The following is a 26,855-nucleotide window of genomic DNA, read 5'->3' as shown; positions in this document are numbered from 1 at the left end:
TCATTTATTTACAGACCTTCACCTAGAAAGATTGGCTCAAAATTCAGGTTTTTATCAGGCACTCTTGGATTTGGAAAACACTTCACATTACTCCTTGCACATTTCTCTCATTCAGCCCTTTGTCAGACAGTCTTAGCATCTGACACAGTCTGGCATTTTGTACTGGTACGGAGTGGTTCTAAAACTAATTAAAAAAAAAAAAAGTAGCATGATGTTGCTTATCAAGATGCAGATGAATGAGCTGCTCCAGAAATATAGTGGAAGATGACATCTTAGAGCAAAAGTGACTCCTAAATAGTATCAGTAGAGAGATGATTTGTCTGTTGTTTGTGTCTTGGAGAAGCTCAGTGCTTTGGAGTTTTGTTTTCTTAACATTGTTGAAATATGAGTGATGGTTCTTTCCTATTTCAGCAAGTGAGAAAGGGCTTTAGTTCTGTAGAGTTCTTGGAGATAGTTACAGAAAGTCCAGTGATGGGAGTGTGGTTTGGAGTGTCATGACAGCAAGGGAAGACACTTGAGACAAAACCCAGACCATCTATAAAATGAAACAGAACAAAAAGCATTTGTATCTTCCTGTTTCTGTAGACAAATGCTGTCAAATTCAGTGATGTTTCTAAAATAGAACTCAAATGAAAAATAACTTCTTGAAACTTTCAGTAGTTGCACAACGGGATAAAAAAAATCTAATGGATTTATTTTCTAGAGACTTGAAAAGAACACACAGTATTGCATACTTGTGAATCTGCTTTTGTTTATGCGATTGCTCTGAGATGTTAGTTGCCAGTTAATCTAACATGCTAACAAGAAGGTGAGCTGAGAGAAAAGTCATTTTCATCGTTAGGGGAAGCACCTGAAAATGTGTAGCCTTTGCCTTTGGAAAGCAACCTACTCCTTCCTGTTTCCTTGCCCCCATGTGTCAGGATCTGAAAAGGAGAAGGAAAAATAACAGTTCTGATTTGAAATTAGCATATTATCTGAAAAATTGACCAATGATTTGAGTTTGTTATTAAATGTCATATTGAAGATTGAAAAATGAATTCATTAAAAATTATGAAGTTTCTTTTCTCCTAGTAGTAAATATTGGCTTCTGGTGAGGAAAAGCAGTAAATGTGAACAGTAAATTCTATTCTTGTGCAGCATTTTGACATATCTTGAACAAAATATTAATCTTTAGGAATGGATACACACCTTTTCTGACAGTGAATTTCCAGTATGCCAAGAGAAATATCTGTTTGGGGGGATAGTTTGTAGCTTGATGATGCTAGTAGGACTTCATGTAGAATGTATTTGTGAACATATCATTCCAGTGAACTCATTTCATTCTTAAATGAGAAGTTTGAGAACATTAATACATTAAGTTGAAATTCTGAGCAATAATGAATGCATCACTGCTCTTTCAGACACTTCAGTAGGGAATTGCAAGTGATTTGACACCATGGTAGCCCTTTCCTTGAAGATCTGCGTCCGCCAATGCAATGTTGTGAAGACGATGCAGTTTGAACCATCCACTGCAGTGTATGATGCCTGTAGAGTTATTCGTGAACGAGTGCCAGAGGCTCAGATGGGGCAAGGTGAGTTCCTAAAAAATAAACACAGACTGATTTTTGTTATAAATTTTACAGCCTATTCTCTTCCTCCATTTATCTTTCAGGTTGGAGGGTTTGTGTTTTTGTTTGAATAAGACTCTGGATAAAAAGGAAAGATTTTTAAGTTAATGAAGATGGGGTTTTTTTCCTTCCTTTTCACAGTGGAGTTCTCTACAATGGTCCTTCTCTACAATGGGCCTTTTTTTTCTTTTTCTTTTTTCCTTTGAAACATTGACTTTTTACATAAATTGTTTGTCTGAAGGATCATTTTCTCTGTGCACGCATTTCCACCAGCCTTGTCAGATCTCACTCTGTTCTCTGACAGGCTAATGAAAAATAGTTGTGGTACCATCTTTTTAAAGCAATGTTTAAAGCTGTGCTTTCTAGGAAAATTGAGGTAGACTTGTACTTCAGCAAAGGAAGGGCAACATAGAATTACCAAACGTGGCTGGTCATCTCCAAAGTGCACAAAGGAAGATGTTTGAAACTCATTAAATAAAATAATATTCAGAACTCTGATATGTATTAGTCAAATCAAATTAGATGAAAACACACTTTGTTCACTCAGGCAAAAAAAGTCTGGCTTAAATGTAGCCAAAGTTGTCCAGAAATCCAGATTGTTTGGAATCCTTTGATTCTGTACTGCGTATAATGCGATTAGAATGTAATCTTTAAAACAGTTTGCTTATTTTTTACGCACAGTTTTCTAACTTCTGAGGTTTTTTGAAAACCTTATCTCAACTTTTAGAAACAACTTGCTAGTAATGGGTGATATCAGTTTTACTTGTTATGCTTACCCATTTTAGGAGCCCTTAGGAAGTCTAGTTAGAACATCAATTTTTCAGATATAGTGCATGCATTTTTCTATACTGATCTCTAAGGCAGTTCTTTTGAGTAGCTCTTTAGTTCAGAGAAACTCAGTAAAAAATATCCCTTAATCTCATGAATTGCATAGAGAAGCCAAGGAATTCTCTTGAGGTTGTATGTCGGGTTTTTTCTTCATATGAGTTGGTAGCACAGTTGCAAACTAAAACACCTTTCTGAAGTTGCAGTGAATAGATACAACATATCCTTTCCTCTTCATTGTGGCTGTTAAAATGTTTCTTTGCCTGTTTGGAAAACTCATAGCGGTACAGTACAGACTAATCAAACTTGTACCTGCAGAACAGAAAGAGTTATCCCGTGGTTTGACTGTCAGCTGTACACATTTCTCTTCTGCAGCAAGCATGCTCACTGGGACAGAGATGATGACTGTGTTACTCACATGCAAGCTACATAGCCACTGCCATTTCATTACTGAGGTGCATTCCCCAGAAATGAAAATTAGAGCAGTCTATGCTTCCTTGCTAATTCTGTGCTTTGCATAAGGCACTTTGTCTGCTTGTAAAGGTCAGAAGCTATTTATAGGCACAGATTCTAAAATTGTATATAACTGGTTCTGTGCTGAATTTGTGTCCATAAAATCTCTGTATGGATCACTTGGCTTTTCAGTGAGGTTTTTAAATTAGGTTTGTAGGAAAAATTCTTCTTATCGAGCTGGGCTCTTTCTTCAAAACTTGGTATCTTTCAGTTACACTTTCATTAATTAAGCTCTTGGATATGTGTAAATTATTGTTATACACCACAGTTAAGTTGAGACATTGTCCAAAAACTGTGGCTATCTTTACCTGACATTCTGATCAGAGGGTGTGATTGTATGGCTGAAGATAAACAAGGCACCATCCCTGCACTGCGGGACAGAATGTGCACACAGCTGGCCAGCTTTTGTGAAAACAGGCATTATCTTAAACGTTAGGACCACAACTACTGCAATCTCAGCTGATGAACAGTAGCTTATGCTGTTTGAGAGAGTGGATTTATTGAAGAATGTTCATGCGTCATCTTAATCGAGAAGAGATAAGTTAGTAGAGCTGGAGTTGGCAGTTGTGATCTTCAGTTTGTATACCTGAAGTTTAGTCTTTCATGCCTGAGTTTGGCCTTCTGTGGCTGTTAGGATTCTACCATTTACTTGTGATTCTGAAAAAATTGGTGGGAATATGCTTAGCCTATGATAACTGCAGGTTTATTCTGAGAGTGTTGTTATGCATGTAAGTCTAAAAGCATTGCATCTTTTTCAGTGTGTAAACCTGGAGCATTTACCAAAAAAGATTTAGAAATTTATCCTAAACTCAATATGTTATGGGTTGAAAACAAATTATATTTGGAAATAGAACTGCTGCTTAAAATAGTGATTAATAGTGATTAAATCCCAACTGTTTGTATTTTTGGATCTGCAAGGATATAGACCCTGTAAGAAGGTTCTATGACCATTCAGAAAAGGTTTTGCTGGAGGGACCTAACTGTAAATATAATACAAATTGTCCAACTGAAATAAATGCTCTTGCTTAGTGAAGCTATTTTCAAGTCTTCTCTTATACCTGCTCTGTTCTGATATCAGCTGCAAATCTAAATATTTTCTGAAGGACCAAAAAATATCTCTTTTATAAGTTTGTTAAGAATGGGAGGTAAATGTAATTAAAGTGTAAGTATGAAGCTGAATAACCTTAACTGAAACTACATTTGTGTTATGAAGTTTGATACTTTTCAATAAGCTGTCTCTGTTCCACAGCCTCAGACTATGGATTGTTCTTGTCGGATGAAGATCCTCGTAAAGGTATATGGCTGGAAGCTGGAAGAACACTGGATTATTACATGCTGAGAAATGGGGTATGGTACAAGTCTGTTTCTTTGATCAGCATGTTTTTAGAAAATTTGTTTCCCAACTTAGCAAGAAAAATGTTTAGCATTCAGAGGAGTAGGAGAATTTTAAGTCTTTTCCTGAGGCTGATGCACCGTGAGCATAAAAAATTAAGAGAAATCATTCTTCAAATATCTACTCTATTGAGTTGATTTTTTGTTGTGGCTTCCATAAACACATAGAAACTGTACTGTTTACTTCCTAGGATGTACTGGAGTACAAAAAGAAACAGAGACCTCAGAAAATACGTATGTTGGATGGTTCAGTGAAAACAGTCATGGTGGATGATTCTAAAACTGTTGGTGAATTGCTTGTTACCATTTGCAGCAGGATAGGTAAGATTCTGGAACCTACATATTCAAGAATTTCTTTTTTTTATTTGTCCTGTTGACATCTTAAATGCTACATATAAATCGGTGCATGTTCAAACACTATTGGAATTTGTTATCAGCTAACATTTACCAAACCCTTTTCAAAGCTGTTGTCCAGTTTTTCTTGTGGTAGTCAGCTGAGAATTAGTTATGTCCTTAAACATTTATTTATTTGGCATTTGAGGACGTGGGGTTTTGTGACAGTAGAGTTATGTGCAGCTTCTTACATAAGCTTACCTCTAGGTAGTAGAGAAATAGAACTAAATTTGAACTCAACATTAATATCATAGAAGCTGTTAATCCTGAAATATACTTGAGTTGTAATATAGTACCTTAACCTTAAGTTCGGTCACAATACTGTAGTGCTTACATAGCTGCATATGGAAACTATCCAGAGAAGGAGTTGGGCTAAAATGTGTTCTATTGGTTATAGTCTGCTTTTACATTTACCTAAACAGATGTTTTGATAAACTTATTCAAAGATAACTGTAAATATGCATTCAGTATAGAACAGTTTGAATTATGTTACATCCTTGCATAACTCTCATTTTGAATTAGTGGTTTTAAATTGATTGGGAATAATTTGTCTGCAAAGTGAATTAAGCTAAATCTAAATGTATCTATTTACAATGTTCCTATGCTAAATTCCAATAAATGCAATTAATTTACTTTAAAAAGAAGTTTTGAGTAATTTTTCACAATGTAGTCAAATAGGCAAGTATTAAACATAAATGTGCATTACCGAACGGTAGAGAAAGATGAATGGAACAAAAATCAGAGCAACACAGCTCGTATGAATGCTGTGGACTGATCTTTCAATTAATTTTCATGTAAAAGTCACAGGACAAGTCAAGAGTTCTAAAAATCTTTAATAAATAAATAAATATATATATATATATATATGTAAATACATTGATTCCTCAGTCTGCTCTTCTAGCTTCTGCACTTAGTTGGCAAGCTGATATTACTCAGTTCTCAGGAAATGATGGTAGGCATCTATGAAAACAATTTTACCATGGTGCTTCTCCTTTCTGGAATTTACTGCTGCTTTACGTTCTCTCATGTTCTTAATCTGGTGGTTTCTCGCAGTATATTACAAATACATAAACAGAAGTGATATCTTTCTGAAATTGACAAATGCAGCATACAGAGAAGTAATGTACAATGCCAGGTACAGAACCGTCAATGTAGGAGTTGTAGGTTATTTTTGGGATCCTGTTCCCCATAACCTGGGTGCTCTGATTTGCATTTCCTCTGTAGTGTCTTTCTTATACTTGAAATGAACCACCAGTGTTTTGATGTGTGGAAAATAACTTTATCTATTCTAAAATGTATTAAATTCTTGTTACAAACACTGGGTTTATTTATAATTCCAGGAATAACAAATTATGAGGAATATTCTTTAATCCAGGAGAGCATTGAAGAAAAGAAAGAAGAGAGTACAGGAACACTTAAGAAAGATAGAACGTTGTTGCGTGATGAAAGAAAAATGGAAAAATTGAAGGCAAAGCTTCATACAGATGATGATTGTGAGTACTGCGTTCCAGGATGATTCTTGCACTACTGTTTTTCCGCAGAATAGGACAAGAAATGCATACAGGAATGCAATTTAGGCTTCTTCAGTGTGATGCAGTTTATCCCTGTTTGTATTGCATCTGTTCATATATGGTGTCTTCAACTGCTGTGTACTTTTAAACTGAGTTAAATAGACAAACTGTTGCCTCTACCTTTGAGACTTTGACTTTTCAAGTTTTTGTTGTTGTGTTGCTTTTTGGTTGTGGGGTTATAATTTAGTTGGAAAGGGAGTATTTTTATTTTCATATGGGCCTTTTTCACACCTTCGTTCAAGTAGGATGTCTAACTTTTGATGCCTACTGAAAGCCATCTTAAGGTTGTTAAGTCTTTGAAAGTAAACTCATTAAGTGTAACTAGAGTTAGGACTAAGACAATATTTGACTTATTTTCTATGCAAAGTGATGAGAACCTCTTTGTTTTAACATCTGGGGACTAAGATTAACTTTTACTGGGTGGGAGATGTTTCAGAATGTATTCAAGGAAAAGTAAAGTGAGCAAAGAATTGGTGGAACAAATGTGTTGGTGAACTTTCAAATAATTGCACTGTGCAGATGTGTAGGTCTGAATTTAGTACTGAAACATCAATTTTGCTGTTATTTCTTCAAAGGTATTCCCGGTGTTTTGCACTGTAGTAAATTCTTGTTTCACAGCATGCTGTTCTTTCATTGAATTCTCATTTGTAGCAACCATCAATACTGACTAGAAACATAAATAAAAGCAATATTTTATTTGGTGTATGCCCCTCCAGTGGAAAGGGCAATTTTCATATTATGTTCACAATAGCTATCAACACAGGCAACGGGGCATATTAAAGAGTGTGTGTGCCTGATTCTGTTGCAGTAAATTGGCTGGATCATAGCCGAACGTTTAGAGAGCAAGGAGTTGACGAGAACGAAACACTGCTGTTGAGACGGAAGTTCTTTTATTCAGACCAGAACGTGGATTCGAGAGATCCTGTTCAACTGAATTTGCTTTATGTTCAGGTACGCTGTATGAACCACAGTTCTAGCTGTGTAGGATTTGCTTTCTCCTGATTTCCTTAAAACATTCAATAATGTCTTTAGATCAGTCTTTTAAGTTATTGGGCATAGGTCTTCAAATTCTTTATAACATGGAACGTCATTTCAAACTTGCATTCAGCTTTCTGCTTTTTTACCTCTTTACTCTCTGCCTGGTCAATGAAGAATGTCTCCCTCGTGCTCTTTGCAGTTTGCAACCTAGACAACACACAGCAGGTGGGCTTCCTGCTTGAAGTGGACTGTATCGTTTAACACAGTGGTAGCCCACTCAGGTGGGTTCCCCACACTGTTGAAGATGTTTAAACCCTAGCAAAGATAAGTGATTTTTTTTGCAGAAGATGGTTTCTAACTGCATACTCCAGTGCAGTTGGCTACTGTGCAGTTTGATATCAGTAAAGTTTTAAACAATTTATTCTGTTTTGTAATAAATGAATGGTTTTATTTATTTATTTAATTGGATGTTCAGTTGTTATACTTGCAACTGATTCAAGTGAGATTGCTCTAAATTACATTTTACAACTCTGTGGCAAGTTGTAAAAACGATATTGCTTGGAAGTCTCCACTAAATTTTTAAGAATTTTTGAGGATTATCACTCGGAGTTATTCTCTTGCTCATTAGATACTTCTTTCAGTATGTGCACCTACAACAATGTTCATAGTTACTGTCTTGTCATTGTTTTCTGTACTGATAGCTGAGCATTCTATTCTAGAGCTAAAAAATCCATTATCTTCTATGACCACAAAATGTAAATAGGGAGGAGAAAAATGCTGTTTACCCTCACCTCTTGCTGTTTGTTTTTTTAATTGTGAGTTATGCAGATCATTTTTGCTGCTATTACAGGGTGGTAAGATAAGAGCTTTTAAGCTGTGTATGTATGCATACCCACATATATGTATACATATATGTGTATATAAATGTATATGTATGCACATAAGTGTGTGTATAAATTTAAGTTCTATTTTGTATATACATCTTGAAGGAAATGTTTGTCAGTCCACTTCTTGATGAAAGATTTTACAGTCATTATTTCAGAATGTCTCTCTAGATATTAACCAGGAAAGAATCTAGCCCTTTGTTTATTATTCCATTGTGGATGTGTTTATGACTAATATAACAAAGACATTCAGACAGAAAACTGTTGCTGGACTCTTGGCCTGTGCTTAAACTTCTAAGGAATTTCAGAGATGAACTAATTACCTTGAGTGTCCTTGATATGTCTTTCTTTACCTCGTATAGGCTCGTGATGACATTCTGAATGGTTCCCATCCTGTCTCCTTTGAAAAGGCCTGTGAGTTTGGAGGCTTTCAAGCACAGATCCAGTTTGGACCTCATGTAGAACACAAACACAAACCTGGATTTTTAGAGTAAACACTGTTAACTTATACATTTGGGTGGCTTGAAGTGTAACTATTGTTAGGTTGTCACAATCTAAATGCATTTTAGCATTCAGAGCAGAGATCCCATGTGTTTTCTGTGGCAGGAGCCTTACTGCATAAATCAGCGCTCCATCTGCTGAGGGGGGACCTTTGGCTGTGGCTTATTAGGCATTACAGGGTGCCAGCTTTCCCCAGAATGCCAGTTAGCTATGCAGCTGTTTTTCCCAATCACATGGTGATGTTGGCCATGGAAGCCCTTCCTGCTTTCTTGGAAAGCCAAAATTAATGTTATTTGGTGGATTCTGTCCTGTTAATGCAACCCCATTCTCATGTCATGTACATTAGACATGTAAGCCCCTTGCATCAGAACTGCTCTGAATTTCTCTGCAGCTCAAGAGCCACAAGTTGACCATCTAGAATTAGATTTAAGAGTACTAAAACTTTTGTTATGCCAGAGCTAGGGAGTACAGGTTGCCCAAGGAGGTTGTGGATGCCCCATCCCTGGAGGCATTCAAGGCCAGGCTGGATGTGGCTCTGGGCAGCCTGGTCTGCTGGTTGGCGACCCTGCACATAGCAGGGAGTTTGAAACCAGATGAGCATTGTGGTCCTTTTCAACCCAGGCCATTCTATGATTCTGTGATTATTTCCATTTTTTAAGCATTTTGCTGTCTTTTTAGTTTAAAGACAATACAGGTATTTTATGTCCAGTTCAGGAAGGTTGAGTGACATAGTAGCAATAAAGAAGTGTGGAAAGCATCCCTTCTCAAGAAGGCACTATAATATTTGTTTGTTTGTTTCCTAGCCTAAAAGAATTCCTACCTAAAGAATATACCAAACAAAGAGGGGCTGAAAAAAGAATATTTCAGGTAATTGTGAGACTGAAAAACTGACTGGTTTTTGTCCTGATTGTTTTTCCTTCACTGATGACTAGTCAGTGTACTTTGTTGAAGAGGACAGAGAAAATATTAGTAAGACCTTTTTCTCAGTTGCATTGAAATGTAAGGATGTGTTTTTGTACTAAAGCAGAAGCACATTTAGGAAAACCATTTTCACTACTTCTGCACAGTCTTTCATGCACTCACTGTTTAGTTATGAGCTTCAAGTAATATGGAGTTTTCCAGCTAATACTTTTAATTCAGTGATGTACCTGGAAATCACACAGTTGTAAAAGACTTAAAGCAGTTGAGTCTCCAGTATACTAATACTGTTGGAATTGTTCTCAAACTTGAGTGCTGTAGATGCCCTAAATGCCTGTGCTGATTGAAATATGAATTTGGGAGTGTAATCTTAATTTGAAAATTCTGAGGTCAGCAGCTGAAATCAAGTCATACAGTTTCTGCAAAGATGTACCAGTGAATTGCAGTCTTGAAAGAGAAGTAGAAGAGCAGCAGGAGGTCAGATACTTAGGAAAGTATACATAGGAATGTCTGTAACACTCATAATGAATTCTGTAGCGTGGTAAATCTTCAGACTGGAGTTTGTAATACATGCTTGTAAATGAAGATGCACTTCATTTACATCGAAGGTACACTTTTCTGTATACTTTTAGCTGGTGATGATGACATTGTAGTTTAAGCAAAGAAGTCTCATTCATGTCCAAGTGTGGGACTGATAGCAAATTACTTACCAAGGTCTGAGTAGTTTCAAGAATGTACTTCAGTGTATGGATTTTGATCAGTGAGGGCTTTGACTCTCGTCAAGCTACAACATTAAGTCAGAGTAACTAAGCTGTCTCTTTGGAAAGCATAAACTATTCTCCTGAGTTATAAAATTTTTTAGTTTGGCAGATGACTTTCTCTAAATCATTTACAATGACTATGCTCCATGTTCCTCAGGGATCCTAAGCATGTTCTATGCTGAATTTGAGAGATCTGATCAGTCTGCATTCTTGGGATGCAAGAAGATTTCTAGAGTTGCAATTGCTCCTCTCAGTGCTCCTCTGTGGAGTTTTAAGGTGGGAACTTAAGCAAGAGTAGGGAAATGTTTCCCATGTTGCTGGTGCTCCCCCTGCTGCCATCAATCAGCACGGAGGAGATGGCAACCAGCAGTTCGGAAGATGAAGATGATTGTGAAGGGAGATGGAGTGTTCCAGGGAAACCCACAAACAGTACTTGAATAGTGGCAGGTCAAGACAGGATTTTCAGCAGAACTGGAGGGCAGATGTTGGTAGGAGGTTTGGATAGGGTAGTATTGGTAATTGTCATTTCTTGCAGGTAAGAAGATGTCATGAGTATATTGTTTAAATACTAAATAGAAATGGAGTTATAAGATACCTAGATGTTTCAGGTTGAACTGTTTTGAAAAAAAAATCACCTGTAGAATTCTTTTCAGTTAGTGATGTAATTGTGGATAAGGGTGCAGCTGGCAAAGAAAAAGGAAAAAACAAAAGCCCACAGGGAACCCATTCAAGAGACAAGAAGTTAGAAGGCATGAGTCTCATGAAACTATGAATCAGAGGTTTAGAGCACAAAGCACAAATAGTCTGTTCCCAGAATAAATTGTGGGTGCTAGGATTTTTAAATGAGCTTTAAATGATTTATAGTATAATTAAAGAGACATTGACAATATGAAACCTACTGGTATCAAATAGTAGCAATACCCATAATTTAAACTGTTTCAGAACTAGGTTAAATCTGCTTGATTGAGGCACAGATAGAATAGATGATGGTCATGGTTATTGTATACTTTGATATCAGAAATTACTACATACAGTCATTCTTACATTTCTACCCACTATTGTTTCAAGTGTTTTAATTTGGACAATTATTAACTAAGCATAAAAAACTTGTTGCCTTTTATCAGTTTAATTTTGTTTCCAGAAAGAATGTTATTTCTAAATGATACCGAATTCTCATTGCAGGAACATAAAAACTGTGGTGAGATGAGTGAAATAGAAGCCAAAGTGAAGTATGTGAAGCTAGCTCGTTCCCTGCGGACCTACGGAGTGTCCTTTTTTCTTGTTAAGGTTGGTTTCTGTTAGCTCTTGCTGACTGTATTATGTGCTTGGTTATATATTACCTCAGTTTCTCCACTAAACAAAGGTCAAAGGTTTCTAAACCTTTCTGTAAGCAACATTTGGGAGAAAAAATAAAAAGCTTAAATGACCATATGAGAGAGGATCGTTTCAGTTTTATACTTGTACTGAATTCCAGAAAGAAACTTTAGTCTTGATTTTACTTCTTTACATGGACATTTCTCCTTTTATCTTTTGGTCACAAAGTACTTCAATCATAGGAGTCTTCACTCACACACACACACACACACAAGAAAAAAAACCTCGAAAGCTGCTTCTATTTAATGGTAGTATGAATTGCATTCTGACACCTGCATCTGATGAAGAACTTCATCAGTTGCATGATTAATTTTTCTTAGTCTTTACAATAAGGGGGACTGTGGTCTAAAGATGATGAAACAAATTGATACCAAGATTCTGATGCTTTACTGTTAAAGTTGGACTGAAGCACTAATGTTTCAGTGTCCAGTAATTCCTGACATATAAATAAAAGGAGGCTAAACATAGGAAAAAGTTCTCACTCTTAGGTTGCCTCAGTTGTGGTTATGAGTCATTGTAGGTAGCTGAATGTCAATATCTTGCCTTTTCCTAAAGTCACCTGTAAATACTCTGGAAGCGGATAGGTGAAAATAGAATGAAAAACAAGCAGAGGATTATAATATTCATGGAGTATTGAAATAATTACTTTTTCTTTTTGTTTCCTTTAAGGAAAAATGTCTTGTTAGTTAATTTTAGTGAAGAAAGCAGTCTCAGCTCTTCAGAGGAGCTGTTGAGCTAGCAACCTGGCTGTGAAATGTCTTTTCAGCCCTATCCAAAGCTGTGTTCATTTTCAGTATCGTAGGCCAGTGTCTATTGTACGGAATGTAGGAATCTTGGAATTTTTGCTGTTTATTATGAATCAAGTTATTATTTTATTATAGATTTTGTAGCAAATTGTTGTTTGTGGTCTATGTTCTGTGACCTTAAAAAACTGAAGAGGTGGAATGCCCAATAAGACAGAGAAACTTGTAGCATTCTGATTAATTCTGTCCCCTTCCCATGGCATGAGTTAGGATGCTCTTGTGGATTGAAAATAACAAAAATTTTAAATCCAGAATGTGGGACAAATTATGGCTGATCTTGTTTTATTTACAGCCCGAATAAATCCCAGTTACCCTTCCTGTTTTTTTTACTCTCCAGATGTTTTGTAGAGAAGTGGAGAGGCTGAGAGCAAAAACTGATGGTAACTCAGCTTCTCAGTCTTCCAGTTTCCCACTCAGCTTCTCTAATATGGTTTTACTTGTGAAGGCTTCTTTCTAGAAGGGCTGCTGTCATGTTTTTTTTTCCAGTGACTTCCAAAGATTTCCTCCCTAAAATGCTTCTATTTACTAGGAGACAGAAAATGGAGTGTATTCTGATCTGCTTGGTAAAAATGAAGTAAAGACAAGAACTTGATGATGTTAATGCATTGCTTGAAATATTGCTTTCTGTGGCTGGAAAAACTGAACTTGGTAGCTCAAATTTTTTTCATCTGCATGCTTCTCTTTTTCAGTGTATTCATCATGATTTTTTCTTTCCTTCTCTGGCATGCTGCAGTTTAATGAAAACAATCTTTTGCATCCTGGTTTAGGAAAAAATGAAAGGTAAAAACAAGCTGGTTCCTCGTTTGCTGGGTGTCACCAAGGACTCAGTGATGCGTGTGGATGAGAAGACCAAAGAAGTGTTGCAGGAATGGCCACTGACAACTGTGAAACGCTGGGCTGCCTCACCTAAAAGCTTTACTCTGGTAATCTTTCTGTGCATTTCAGAAGGAAGAAGGATCTATGTGGCATAGGGAAAGGAAGATAGACTTGCAATCTCAACAATTTATTTAACATAATTTTTTATATCTGGAATTCTCTAGAATTAAGTAGAGCCACAGAGTACTATAGTAATAAGTTGGCCCATCTTGGAGTCTAGGGTCAGTCTGTGTTCTGATGTTGTTACATGGATCAGTTTCCCAAAAAGCACTCTTTAAATCTGTTCTGTGCCTAACAACAATACTGTTATGGGAAACATTGTTAACCCCTGCTTAACCCCTTATGTTGATTACCATTAAAAATGCAATTTGTGGCTTTCAGGGTATGAACATAAATTATAAAGAACTCTAATGGATATGATTTCCATTGGCATGGGAGATATACTTTAGAATACAGTTCTCAGGTTTCCTCTTCCATTCAGTGTCTAAGACTGACAAAGTCAGGCTAAATATCTATTGCTCTTGTGCCATTTGGATTTGAGAATCTTATTTTAGGCACTAATAAAAACATCCTTCTCTCCTCCTTACTTCTATATATAGTCTTGGAGTAGTTTCATCTACTGTTAGATATAATCAAGTGTCTATACGAGCCATTTTAAAATTGGAATTATTTCGCATTTGGTACTGTTTATTTATTTATCCTGTGTTTTCAAGGAGTTAATTTTATTCTTTTTTTTTCCAGGATTTTGGTGAATATCAGGAAAGCTATTACTCAGTACAGACCACTGAAGGGGAGCAGATCTCTCAGTTAATTGCGGGTTATATTGATATCATCCTGAAGAAGGTATAATATTAGGATGATGTCTAGGAAAAATGCTGTAAAATCACTGTATAGCAGTGCCAAAGCTTGAATGAGTGCAAGCTGCAGTTTTTCTCAGACAGAAGTCAGTACTATCCAGTGTTTGGCATTATTTACTTTTACATTTAAGTACGATAAGCTATTTCTGTTCACTGTACGTGGTTGTTTCTGGAAGATATCAAGATTGTTAACTATAGAAGTAGTATGGGTCAGAGTCAATACAACACACCTGGGCTTGGGTTCAGCTTCATATGGAAGGTGAACTTCTGTCTATGAGTGCATATCCAAGGAACTGTTTTTAAAAAGTCTCCTTTTAAGCTAGCTCTTTCACGCTTTGGACCAAAGCAATGAATTAAGTTGGAAGAAATGATCAGCTTTTAAAACTATGTTAAAGACTGTGTAATAATTGTCTTGTCTGTTGCATATATTATGTCAAAGCCAAGCAAGTATTTTGGCAAAAATGAGTAAATAGGTCATTTTTTGACAAACTGCATATCAAATACTGTGGTCAGTAAAGCAAAGATATAAATTTCCTTTCTGCAGAGAGAGGGAGGAAATTGGTGTTTGTGAAGAGTGCCTTGAAATTTATTTTTGTGAAGTGTGCCTGGTAAGAGAGGAGAGGCTGATATGAATCTTCAGAATTAATATTCACAAGTAAATAATGTTGTGCTCTGAAGTATTTCAGTTAGCACTGTTTACTCCTTGCAAAGTTTTTATTCGATGCAGTTTGGCTGAACCTTAATAATTTGCTCTAGCAGATTTTTAATAGCCAAGGAATGACAGAAAACTAGGTAGCTTAGGGGAATTTGTTGCCCTTGTTCATGCGGTGTGGGATGTAACATCAAGTGTTGTGAAATCAGAGTTTGAGGAAGAATCCAAAAAGTGTTTTCTTTGGGGTTGTCAATCTCAGACTTAATATGTTAAATAAGCAGCAAGCTTCCGCAGACAGTTTAATACTCAATTCTCACTCTCTTAAACTTCACATATAGCTTTGCTCTGTAATTTCAAACAAAAGCAGTCTCTGATAGAGCAGATGTGCATGTTTCTACTCATTTCCAGTCTTTGATTTCTTCTTTACAGTCTGTTGACAAAGCCAATTTAAAAATGGATGAAGTTTGAACAGATTAAGTAGTAAATACCTATGATGCTTCATGGTGCACATGAGAAGCATACAGTTTCCAGTTGTTGAGCCAACTTGCCTCATTGATGCATGTCATGAAGTATGGTTCATCTCTCAGATGCATAATGTTAATGATTCTTGATGTCTTTACGACTATTTCAGTTCATATATTCTGATGTGGATTGGTAACATTTTTTTCTTCCTGAACTATTGCTCCTTTTAAAAAAATAAATTGCGCAAACTCTTATACTGCAGTTTTAGTGATAAGTTGTTTTTCACAAGTTGACAAGGAATCCCGAGTAGCTTTTACTTGGTTTTTAATCCAGTTGTTTTGGTTTTTTTTATTTCTTGCTAATCTGGAAGCAAGATATCATCAACTAGAAGTAGGCTGTTTCATGCATACACTCAAACAGTAAGGACTTTTCAGAAGAAAGTTTGTGTGCATATATGTGGATATGCATGAAGAGTTCCTCTTAAATGTATTTAAGAATCCTAAGGTTTCTAAATCAGGGAGCGTTTCCCTCTTGCCTTCTGAATATTTGGAGTGCAAGTCATTTAACGAGTTAGAAGGAAAGCTATGTATTGGCACTAGGTCACCAGTGGAAACTGACTATTTTTTACAAGGCTATGCCTTTATAACTTTTTATAGTTTCCTGTTTGTTTTCTAGAGGCTTAGAGTAATTTAATGCTTTTGTGTACTTTTACCTCCTTTTTGACATTATAAAGTTAAAACAACAAACAAACAAAACCCAGCCCTTCCTCAAAGTCAGATCTTGAGATCAAAGTCAGATTGATCAGGTATATGAAGTAACTGTGGTAAAAGAACTTGGTACCTTGTTAAATACACCTTTCCTATGGATATGTGTTTCCTAGTGGTAGGTAGCCCTATATAATGACATTTCAGGATTCTTAAGGTAGTTTGTAGCTGCGTTCTAGTTGGCTGATCTTGAGTCATAAGATGACACAGCTTTTTCTCTTTGTGCACTTAGTCTTCCAGGACTTAGAACTTGGTCTGTTAGATGCTGAAGGACAATTTAACCTCTTCCAAGGTGAAGGCTATATTGTCACACTCTTTCAAAAATGAGCAGTTCTAACTAACTTGTCCAGTGCTAGTTTTCAGCACTGGACAAGACTGCAATTTATTTGACTAGATTTCTGATAAATGGCAAGAAAATACAGGAGAGAGAGCAGTCAAGAAGCTACTTATATTGTTTAACTTTGTGGGTTTTTTTTTCCCCTCTAGAAACAAAGTAAAGATAGATTTGGTCTTGAAGGTGATGAGGAATCAACCATGTTGGAAGAATCTGTTTCACCGAAGAAGTGAGTGTGTACAACAGGACTAAATATTTGTGCTACATCCATTAGCAATGGCAACTTTTTTCATCACTCAAAATACAGTATAGTTATTACACTTCAGAAATTGTTTACAGAGTAGTTCAACAGAAGCGAGCACTGCCTCCAGGCAATTTTGCAGACTTCTAGCTTCATGATAGGATTGTGTAAGGTAGGTTTTTCTATAGTAAAAATGCTTGTTAAGGCAACAAGCACTGGTACCAATTTATGGTAAGTTGATTCTTGAACAATGGAGCTCAGACTATAAGTCATCATAGAATGGCTTGGTTTGAAAAGGACCTCAAGGATCAACCACCCTACCACAGGTGGGGTTGCCACCCACTAAATCAAGCACTACATCTGGTTGCCCAGGGCAACTTGTCTTGAGTACCTCCACTTATGGGGCATCCATGGCTTCTCTGGGAAGCCTGCACCAGTACTTTACCACTCTCTCAGTGAAAATTTTCCCCCGATATTTAATGTAAACCTACCCTTGTTTAGTTTAAAACCATTGCCCCTTGTCCTGTCACTGTCTACCTGTGTAAAAAGATGACTTCTTTGCTGTTCAAAAGTTCTCTAAGTTTTGGAAAGCTGCAGTGAGGTCTCCCTGGAACCTTCTCTTCCCTAAGCCAAACAAGCCCAGCTCCCTCAGCCTGTCTTCATAGAAGGGATGCTCCAGCCCCCTGAGCATCTTTGTGGCTCTCCTCTGGACCCTCTCCAACAACTCTGCATCTTTCTTGTGCTGGGGGCCCCAGACCTGGACTCCCGATGGGGCCTCGTGAGGGTAGAGTAATAATCTGGACTTCCAGATTATTGGCAAGTACTGTGTGCATATGTGTGTAAAGAAGGAAGTAATGTTACTTTTTATCCCAAATGTAGAGGTTGCTCACAAAAACCATCTCCAAAGCAATTGTGCTTTTGATCAGCCTCTGACACAGTTAAAACAGAACAGTCTGTTATACTATAAACCTTGTTCTAATTCTGCCTGTGAAACATCTTAGGTAAAGCTTTTGTTCCATATATACCAAAACTGTGCATTACCTTCTTTCCTTGCTGCTTGCTCATTAGTGCTATTGATATTTGATCTACTGAAAGCTGCAGATGTATTTTTTTCTAAAGTACTAGAAAATGGTTGGAAGAAAAGACTGAAATTTTTTAGCTTCTCCAAATGATGTGAAATGCAGTTTAAAATCCTAAAGGAAGAACATCTGGTAGGACTTACAGGAGATGACTAATTCCTTATTGCAATTTTCTATTTTATTTATTTATTTTCTTATCCATCTAGCTGTCTGTTTATTTATTCACTCATTCATTTTCTTTTAGGTCTACCATCTTACAGCAACAGTTCAACCGAACAGGGAAGGTAGAGCATGGCTCTGTAGCACTACCAGCTGTTATGCGTTCAGGGTCCAGTGGCCCAGAAACTTTCAATGTTGGCATCATGCCTTCTCCTCAGCAACAGGTCACGATTGGTCAGATGCACAGAGGACATATGCCCCCTCTTGTGAGCAACCTTCTTGTTCTGTATCTGCATTTGAATCCTGTTGGTTTTGCAAGTAGCTGGAAACAGGATGTTATCCATGTTGCTAAGAGCAGGGGGGTGGTGTCGAGTGTGATGTACTGGCTGTCTTACTGAATATGTATTTTGAGCAACCCTGAAGTATTTAGATACATTTTGAATGACTTCTTCATTTGTCTTGAAACTAGCTTTTCCAGCCTTTTCTTTAGTTCCAAGTAGTTAATACAGTAGTCAGGAGCTTTAAAAAAACATTTTAAAGACTGTCAAAAGTAAACAGTTTTAGAAAAAAACGCTCATATGCAGCTTGTCAATGGTCTACCAATTTAAAATTTTCTAGGAGGCTTAAAGTTGATGCTGAGTTTTCTTATTTAAATTAAGAATATCAAAAAGCTTAAGTAGGCTATATAGAGTATACTCAATACTTAAGCTCATGATTTACTACTAGAAGGGCAGTATGTGTAGCTGTTTGACCTTGGTGGCTGCAAGTTTAACATTTTATAAATGTGTGCAAGTAAAGAGGAGTGTGAGTGTAAAATGGTATAGGCAGGATCAGGGCTGTGAGAAGAGTTTCGGTGAACTTTACCTTCTCCACTGCATCAGGGAGATCCTAGCTTGTATAATTGTCGCTTTCTGTCTTTTAATGGCTAAGTAACACCTGCTTGAAGTGTCCTCTGGAACATGGCATAGCTATTTCCTTGTTCTGCCTTTCAGACTTCAGCTCAACAGGCCTTAATGGGGACTATTAATACCAGCATGCATGCTGTTCAACAAGCTCAAGCTGACCTCAGTGAGGTTGATAACCTACCACCTCTAGGGCAGGACATGGTGAGTTTTTCTAGTCTCCATAGAAATAGATGTTAATGCTTGGGGAGTTTATAGACCAGATTAGTAATTGTCTCTGGAGATAAAATGATATCTCTAAAGCTTTTAAATGTTTTGTGCTATAAGGAGTAAGCGTACACTGCTCCAACTCACTTTCAGTCTTCTGAGATTGGTTGTAGCAACCATCCTTGCATAACTTTGAGGTTCTCTTTGTTTCCTGTGCATATGTACAAATAAAGGCAAACTATGAACAATACTTATGATGAGTGCGACCGCCTCCCAAACCTTGAAAAATATGACCAAATGAAAAAGAGTAATATATGATTCTGTAACTTTTGATCCAGGCTAAGTCAGGAGGTCAGATCAAGAAACGGCAATTAACAGGAGACTGTCAGTAAAGAGTCATAATCTTTCATGAATACGCTGTTTATGGTGTTACTGCAGTCTTTCATTCTTGTTTTTTGTTCTTGCTCTTCAGGCATCAAGAGTATGGGTTCAGAACAAGGTTGATGAATCAAAACATGAAATACACTCTCAGGTTGACGCTATCACTGCAGGAACTGCTTCTGTTGTTAACCTTACAGCAGGTAAATTTCAAAGGGAAGGACTTGCTTGCAGTCTCCTAATTATTTATCAGTCCAATTCAAATTTCATAGGGACTGACTGTTAGGGAGTTTGTGAGAAGTTTTTTTCAAAATAGTCCAATACCTGTGTGCACTGACATGCAAAACAAGCTATCCCTACCAGTACAATTTTCTGATTTTCGTTTTATCATCGTTAATGCTGAGAGTACTGCACTGATGAAAATAAAGTGTAGCTTGCTTATTCAGCAGAGCACTCTCTGCAGTGTTACTACAAAAGAGCATTACTTGTTTAACACTTGTTAGAGATTGTAGATATTTATTGACAATATTTTTGCTTTGGCAAATTACAAATTGAAGGAGCTGAGTGATTTAAAGGGGTTAATTCTAGGTTACTTTCAGTTCTTTGAAGGTTGAAATTGAAAAGATAGCTGAAACCATAGACTTTTCAGCAAATTACTTGGGTGAAGAGTAATTCTATTTAAGAGACATATGAAGATTGGAAAAATTATAGCAGACCTTAGTTTTTAAATGACTCTGAAATTATTTAGTAGGCTTTGTTTGGCCATCTTCACATCTATCTGCTGTCTCTCACCAGATCGTAGCACAGAGTGGCCGCCTCACTTTCCTTTTTAACCACTGAAGCGTTCTTCTCATGAGAAATATTTGCTCTACAGGTGACCCTGTTGACACTGACTACACTGCTGTGGGATGTGCAATTACAACCATCTCTTCCAACCTCACCGAGATGTCTAAAGGTGTGAAACTGCTTGCTGCTCTCATGGATGATGAAGTTGGAAGTGGAGAGGACCTCCTGAAAGCTGCTCGAACATTGGCCATTGCTGTCTCAGACTTGCTGAAGGCTGTTCAGCCTACTTCAGGAGAGGTGAGTGTGATGATTTAACACTGGACTTCTCATCCAGTGCCTGGAACTCCCCTTCTTCTTCATAGACCTTGGTGCCTGCAGGGTGGTGTCTCTACATTTTCCCACTCCTCTCTTCCAGCTGTTGCTGTGCAGCACATTTCCACTTTCTAGAATAATGTTACCACAAAGGCATAGCCAATGTAAATCATTGGGTCAGGATTGGTCAACGGTGGGTCCATTTTGAGGCCAGCGGGAAATGAAGAGATACTCTTTTCTGATTTATTTCTATACTATGTTTGTTATCTTTGACAAATAAAATGAGAAGTTAACCTCTATGATAGTTTTCCAGAAATGAAAGAGGTACTAACCTGGATAGGATATCTGGATCAGTTTGTTGTGAATTCAAATCTGAAGCTAGTTCACTTTTCATCTCTTCAGGTATTTGTTCTGAAGAAATGTGAAATCTGCTGTTTAAGATCAGTTGGTGTATTGACTGTCCATCCTTATTTTTCTGTGGTCATTACAGTAATGACTATTCAAATTATTCCAAGTTCATCTCACATTCTGTAGGTGAAACTCCCAAAATAAACCAGCTGTGTATAGGGAAAAATGAAGATTTTTCCAAAGAATCATTGATATAATTTTTCTTAGTCATGTTGATTGCATGCTAATGCAGATATTCCTTGAGGAAATCCAAAGTTTTAAGTAAAGCTCATTTTCTTTCAAATAACTCATTTCACTATTATTTTTCCAGCCTCGACAGACAGTTTTGACTGCAGCTGGAAGCATTGGGCAAGCCAGTGGAGAGCTACTGAGACAGATTGGAGAGAATGAAACAGATGAAAGGTTCCAGGTAAAGAAGGGATTGCTTGTTACTGTCAGAACTATGTAGCTTTATTACAAGGTGATTAATATTATTGATTGTCAAAGGATAATGCCTGTTTAATCACACAGTTAGCAGTTTAAAGTTGTTCTCCTTAGATGCATCGTTAAAAACATTTTTTTCCCCACTCAATGCCAACAACAGGTTTGATTGAGAAATAAGGGGAAGTATTCTACAGCAAAAGATGGACCTCTGGAGGATATTTTATGCAAAATAGAACTTACAGGCCAGTTTAAACCCTTGATGCACTAGTAAATCTGTCTGCAGGTTTCATCAGAGTTATCATTTGTATTGCTAGTTTTATATGTATTGCTACCCTCTGCTTTCTTCTTTGGGTAAATGAAAGAATTGTAGATGGGTAAGGAGAGGGGTGGTTTATGATGCCTTTATGTCTTAAAATGAAAATATGTTTTTTTCAGTTTCTGAAATTAAAATCCATTTCTGCTCCCAAATGAAAATTACACAGACGTATCTATAGTGTCTCTTCACAGCTCCATCCCACTTAAAAAAAAAAAAAAAAAAAAAGTAGTATATGAAATGTAGCATTTTAAATGGGAAAAGAGGAAGAAATTTTCTGAACTATTTCTGCAGTATTTGTGTTTTAATTTTTCATCTTCAAGAAACTAAAGTGTTATTATACAAGGGGAAAAATGTTCTGGGATTAAGATCTGTTACATGTGTTTTTGATCAGGAATGATTTTACTTTGTAAATTATGAAATAATTTAATTGGAAATGGCATCTTCAAAAATGGAGTTCTACTGTTAATCACAATTAAGTACTCAAATTTAGTATTAACTTCAAGTACTGTCTGTCTTTAGTTAGCAGTTTGCTCCTTGAGGCTTTCATCTTTTTACCACATTTAGCATGTTTAATGCTAAACTCCAGATCTTTCTGTCCTGGTACTGTATTCTCCAGAGGTGAAGATGAACAGCTCCATGTCCCAAATTGTTACATGTTTTCTGTTGGCTCCTAGCCATTTTCAAGTTTGATGGTTCATACTTGTCCAGTAATTTGATGGTGAAAATAAAGCAATGATTGTTTTATCCAGTTTTCTAAGAAATAGCTACGTTTGCTGCCTTTCTTGAAGTGATGATTTTGTTTTAATGAATAGAATTTTTTTTTGTTTACCTTGAGATGACTTTATCTTACATCAGCAAAGCATACTCTTATGCTTATAAGACTGAGTTTTCTCTTTATTTTTCTAGGATGTTCTGATGAGTCTGGCCAAAGCTGTTGCAAATGCTGCCGCTATGTTAGTGTTGAAGGCCAAGAATGTAGCACAGGTTGCTGAAGATACAGTCCTGCAGAACAGAGTGATTGCTGCTGCTACACAGTGTGCACTCTCTACTTCCCAGCTTGTGGCTTGTGCCAAGGTGAGGCTAGCAGTGTTAATGATGTGGCAAAGCATCTGTCTGGGTGCATCCTTCTGTATGTTCCTGGTAGTCTCAGGCAATATACTGTGGTAATATCAGAGTTGTAAACTTAGTTGATATCAGACTTGCTGATAAATAAATAGTCTCCTGTAAGTGTAGCCAAGAGTGGCCCAGAGGATGTGAGGTGCTGCCATAATCGCCAAAGAAGGTTCCATAAATAATATAGCTCATCTGTTGAATTGATGGTAATGAGCAAAGGACAAACTTCAGTAGTATTGGTATAAGAAGTAAGACTTGCCTGGGGGGCTATGCAAGTTTTCTGTTGAAGCCTAAAATTTCAATGAATTCACATAACCTAAAACTTAATCAAAATTAAGTTAGTGATGTTGATTTCAAATGTATTTACTGTGTTTTGCAGTAGCTCAACTGTTTTAATTGCTTTTGGCCAACAATTGCTTCCCATTAAAAATTAAAGCAATTTACAATTCTTATTTTAGAAACTGCTTGTGAAATCTGCAGGTTCTGCTTCTGTAGGATTGTGTTGGTAAATGGGTATTCAGCTGTTCTGAAACATCCAGGTGGCTCATAATAAAACTAATGGCCCATTTTAACTATTACATTTTCAATATTTTCACCTTGTTGCTTTGGCTGTAAGAGATTTTTAATGAATATGTATGAATTTTCATTATGTGGACTTGGCATTGTTACTGCCTATAAATTTCTTCAGTACAGAATAAGATAGGCAGTGGCATACAGTTTTTCCTAAGAAGATATACACAATTTTGCCATTGCTAAAAGTTGTCTAGGTATGCCTGAATGAAATAAGGGGGATTGTTTCCAATAGATTACAGAATTTATTACCTGTCTTTGTAACTTCATGAGTAGAATGCTATTTGGTCTGTGCCAAGTACTCTCTTGTAACAAACAAACAAGAGGCTGGTATCAGAAGGCTTTACAAATCAATTCCAATTAAACTTCCTTTTTCTTTGAAACTCCAGAGTACGGAATTGTGTCAAGTGTACATTTATTTTAGAGGAGTTCAGTGCTTGCTTACCACCCAGAACCACTGTGTAGCGTTTGCTTAAGTCAGTAGCTGCTGAAGATGTAGAATGAAGTGGCGGCCTCCTTTTTTGACACCTAAATGAAAATAAATTTCCAGGGCCTAGATTCCTGATTTAGATGTCTGAAATTACCAATTTAAATACTAACTTCAGGGTTTTCTGTCTAAGGAAAACAGTAATGTAATAGATGTTTTGTTTAGCAGCAATTGGAAAACTTGCAAAGAAGATGTTTTCTGAATGCTTTGTCTCCCTTCCACATGCAGGTTGTGAGTCCTACCATCAGCTCTCCAGTGTGCCAGGAACAGCTGATCGAGGCAGGAAAACTGGTGGATCGTTCAGTGGAGAACTGTGTGAGGGCCTGCCAGGCTGCCACAGATGACACTGAGTTACTGAAGCAGGTCAGTGCAGCTGCCAGCATTGTCAGCCAAGCCCTGAATGACCTCTTGCAGCATGTCCGCCAGTTTGCAAGCAGGGGAGAGCCTATTGGACGCTATGATCAGGCCACAGATACCATCATGTGTGTCACGGAGAGTATTTTCAGTTCAATGGGGGATGCTGGTAAGTCTCTCTCGTGGATAGTAGCTTTTCATGATTCAGAGATGTGCACGTTTCAAATAGAGTACTGTACTTCTAGGTCGATGTTCAACCCATGACATTGTATCAGTGAAATGCACATAGCTCTGTGCTAGATAGAATGAATATTCTTCAACAACAGTGAAAGCTGTGCTAACCTGTCACTTCAGTATTCCACCTGTTTTCTTTTACTGCTTCACTCAACAAAACTGTGCAGCAAGTTCTCATCTCTGAATAGGTAGACAGATACCCGAGTGCTTATTCTTATGATGTTTCTAAAGTGTGCAGCTGCTAGAACCAGCAGGCTTGAGGTGTGTAACATTTAAATGACCCAATATGACCTTCTAGTAAGGAAGTAAGAAATTAAATTGAAACTTCAATAGTTAAAAATGGGATGAATTATCAATAAGAAGGGACAGTGTTATTTGATATCTATACAATTCATTTAATGTTTAAAACTGGCATCAATTTTAAAAAGCAGTTGTGGTATCTCTTGGGATTTTTAGGGTTTTTGTCTGCTTTTTCTTTTGTGTTATCCGAACACAAGGCTGGGAAGTTAAGTACTTCACTATCACAGTTTTATTTGTGGTACTGCCAGTATGAGCCAATTAAACTTGTCTTGTAAATTCAGATTATTTCCCATGTTTATTTCAAGGAACTCATTTGAGCTGCGCAACACTCTCCTAGCGGAACTCGTGCAGGGAAGTAATTTGAGTTCTCAGTGTATTTTGCCCCTAGAAGAAGCTTCTTTGGGAAATCTGATTGATTAAGATTTTTAAAAGATGCGCTGCTTACTAAACTGTTCTTAATCTTCCCACTGAAAGCTGATGGAATTTATTGTAATGTTCTGTAGCTATCCTAAGGAATCTAATTATAGATATATGAATGATGAAATGTGTTAAGTTTTATGACATTTATAAACCATTCAGCTTCTGTACAGAAGGATGCAATACAGGATAATCTTGGTAATGTTTCCTTTCACAGTCAAGTATCTTGTTATGCTTGCTGACTTGGATTTTAGTAAAAGCCATTCAGATTTCAGGTGGTGTTTCCAATTACTTGTAGCCTTACAATCATGATCTGGATGGTTTGGCTTGGGACTGCTATATCACTACTAATCAGATTATTCCTTAAGTTTGATTTGCTGGCCTAATATTGTAGCAAAAAGCATTTAAAGGGACTGTTAACTGCAGAAAATGTGGAATGGGAGCTGAGTTAGACATTTGGATAAAACATTGCTTGCAAAAGTAGACACTTGGAAATACCTGGTAATAGCTACTACGCTTTCATTTTCTACATTTAGTGCTGTAGCCTCACACGTCAGCTTTGCACCTGAAAAAAATATGGCTTTGGTTTTCTTTCTAATTTTTTTTTTTAAATTTGAAAATAATTGGACCTTTGACCCAAACACCCCTTGTTGTTTTGACTGGAAACACCTTATTAATGTTGAGTCCTTCCTGAAAGAGCTCCTAGTCTAGTTTACATTGTTAGATAGAAGATAATTTCCCAAAACAAATGCCCTAAAAGAATAAGCAAGAGGGGGTAATTTTTATTAAAGAAGTAAAATCTTGGCTGTAATTTGTGAGCATTATTGTTAATCTTCGCTGTGCCAAGAGTCTGCCTGAGCTTGACAGACTCTATTTTGCTTTTTGTCTAGTTATCTACTATAAATACTGCGTCTCTTCTGCATGTCCCCTGTAGCAGTTTCCATCACATACACTGTCATCAAGACTTTGTGAAGCTCCTAAGTTGTGAACTACTTACCTGTGCTTTTCGAAATCAAAAGAACACTTCAGCAAATGTTACGTTATGTTCATCTTGTTAACTTCTGAAACTGAAGCTCAAATGCCAAGAGTAGGACAGTAAAAACATATTTGCATATCATAGGTGAAATGGTACGGCAGGCCAGGGTGCTGGCTCAAGCAACTTCAGATCTCGTCAATGCAATGAGGTCAGATGCTGAAGCAGAAATTGACATGGAAAACTCAAAAAAGCTCCTAGCAGCTGCAAAGCTCCTTGCAGATTCTACAGCCCGCATGGTTGAAGCTGCAAAGGTATGGGGAAATTGAAGCAATTGTCAGCTTAAAATGGTGTAGTTAGGCACAAAGAAGAGCAGGCATGTAGTATGTTATAGTAGAAACTGTTTTTTTTGGTCCTGGAGGTGTTTTGCACTTAATGGAGTATCCAAAAGTTTGTATAAATTATCTGCTTGGTAATTACCTGCTTCTGAAAACTCTTCCTGTTCTGCTTTGCTGATCTGTGTGTAGGGTTGTCATGACCCAAGCTAGTTTGAGCTGTTACCACCAGTCATGGCCACTATGATGCAAAATCCTTTACCAGTCTTCCAGCTCAAATAGAACAAAAAACCACAACAATCTCTGTCAACTGGCAGAAGCCATAACAGTGCTGCTTTGCCTCTGTTTCTTTCAGGAACAGTTTCCTCTGACTAGGGATTGTTGTAAGTGTTGTAT

General features: G+C 37.1%; 1 protein-coding gene across 3 annotated transcripts in view; it reads left to right on the top strand.

Annotated features, from left to right (window-relative positions):
- The window catches only part of LOC100539565 (talin-2), a 77,118-nt gene that overhangs the window by 10,428 nt on the left and 39,835 nt on the right, over nt 1-26,855 (top strand). For all 3 annotated transcript variants that reach the window (XM_019619428.2, XM_019619427.2, XM_010717310.3), the window contains exons 2-20: nt 1,401-1,571; nt 4,195-4,292; nt 4,529-4,658; nt 6,071-6,223; nt 7,110-7,252; nt 8,526-8,653; nt 9,468-9,531; nt 11,526-11,630; nt 13,288-13,443; nt 14,138-14,239; nt 16,618-16,694; nt 18,030-18,210; nt 18,937-19,050; nt 19,526-19,634; nt 20,306-20,514; nt 21,248-21,346; nt 22,583-22,750; nt 24,075-24,369; nt 26,272-26,438. In XM_019619428.2, coding sequence (XP_019474973.1) covers nt 1,436-1,571; nt 4,195-4,292; nt 4,529-4,658; nt 6,071-6,223; nt 7,110-7,252; nt 8,526-8,653; nt 9,468-9,531; nt 11,526-11,630; nt 13,288-13,443; nt 14,138-14,239; nt 16,618-16,694; nt 18,030-18,210; nt 18,937-19,050; nt 19,526-19,634; nt 20,306-20,514; nt 21,248-21,346; nt 22,583-22,750; nt 24,075-24,369; nt 26,272-26,438 — 2,634 coding nt within the window. In that variant the 5' untranslated portion in view covers nt 1,401-1,435. The remainder of the gene's footprint in view (nt 1-1,400; nt 1,572-4,194; nt 4,293-4,528; nt 4,659-6,070; nt 6,224-7,109; nt 7,253-8,525; nt 8,654-9,467; nt 9,532-11,525; nt 11,631-13,287; nt 13,444-14,137; nt 14,240-16,617; nt 16,695-18,029; nt 18,211-18,936; nt 19,051-19,525; nt 19,635-20,305; nt 20,515-21,247; nt 21,347-22,582; nt 22,751-24,074; nt 24,370-26,271; nt 26,439-26,855) is intronic.

This window comes from Meleagris gallopavo, chromosome 12 (genome assembly GCF_000146605.3).
Source record: "Meleagris gallopavo isolate NT-WF06-2002-E0010 breed Aviagen turkey brand Nicholas breeding stock chromosome 12, Turkey_5.1, whole genome shotgun sequence".
NCBI classification, from domain to species: domain Eukaryota; kingdom Metazoa; phylum Chordata; class Aves; order Galliformes; family Phasianidae; genus Meleagris; species Meleagris gallopavo.
This window is presented reverse-complemented; position numbering and strand designations above follow the sequence as displayed.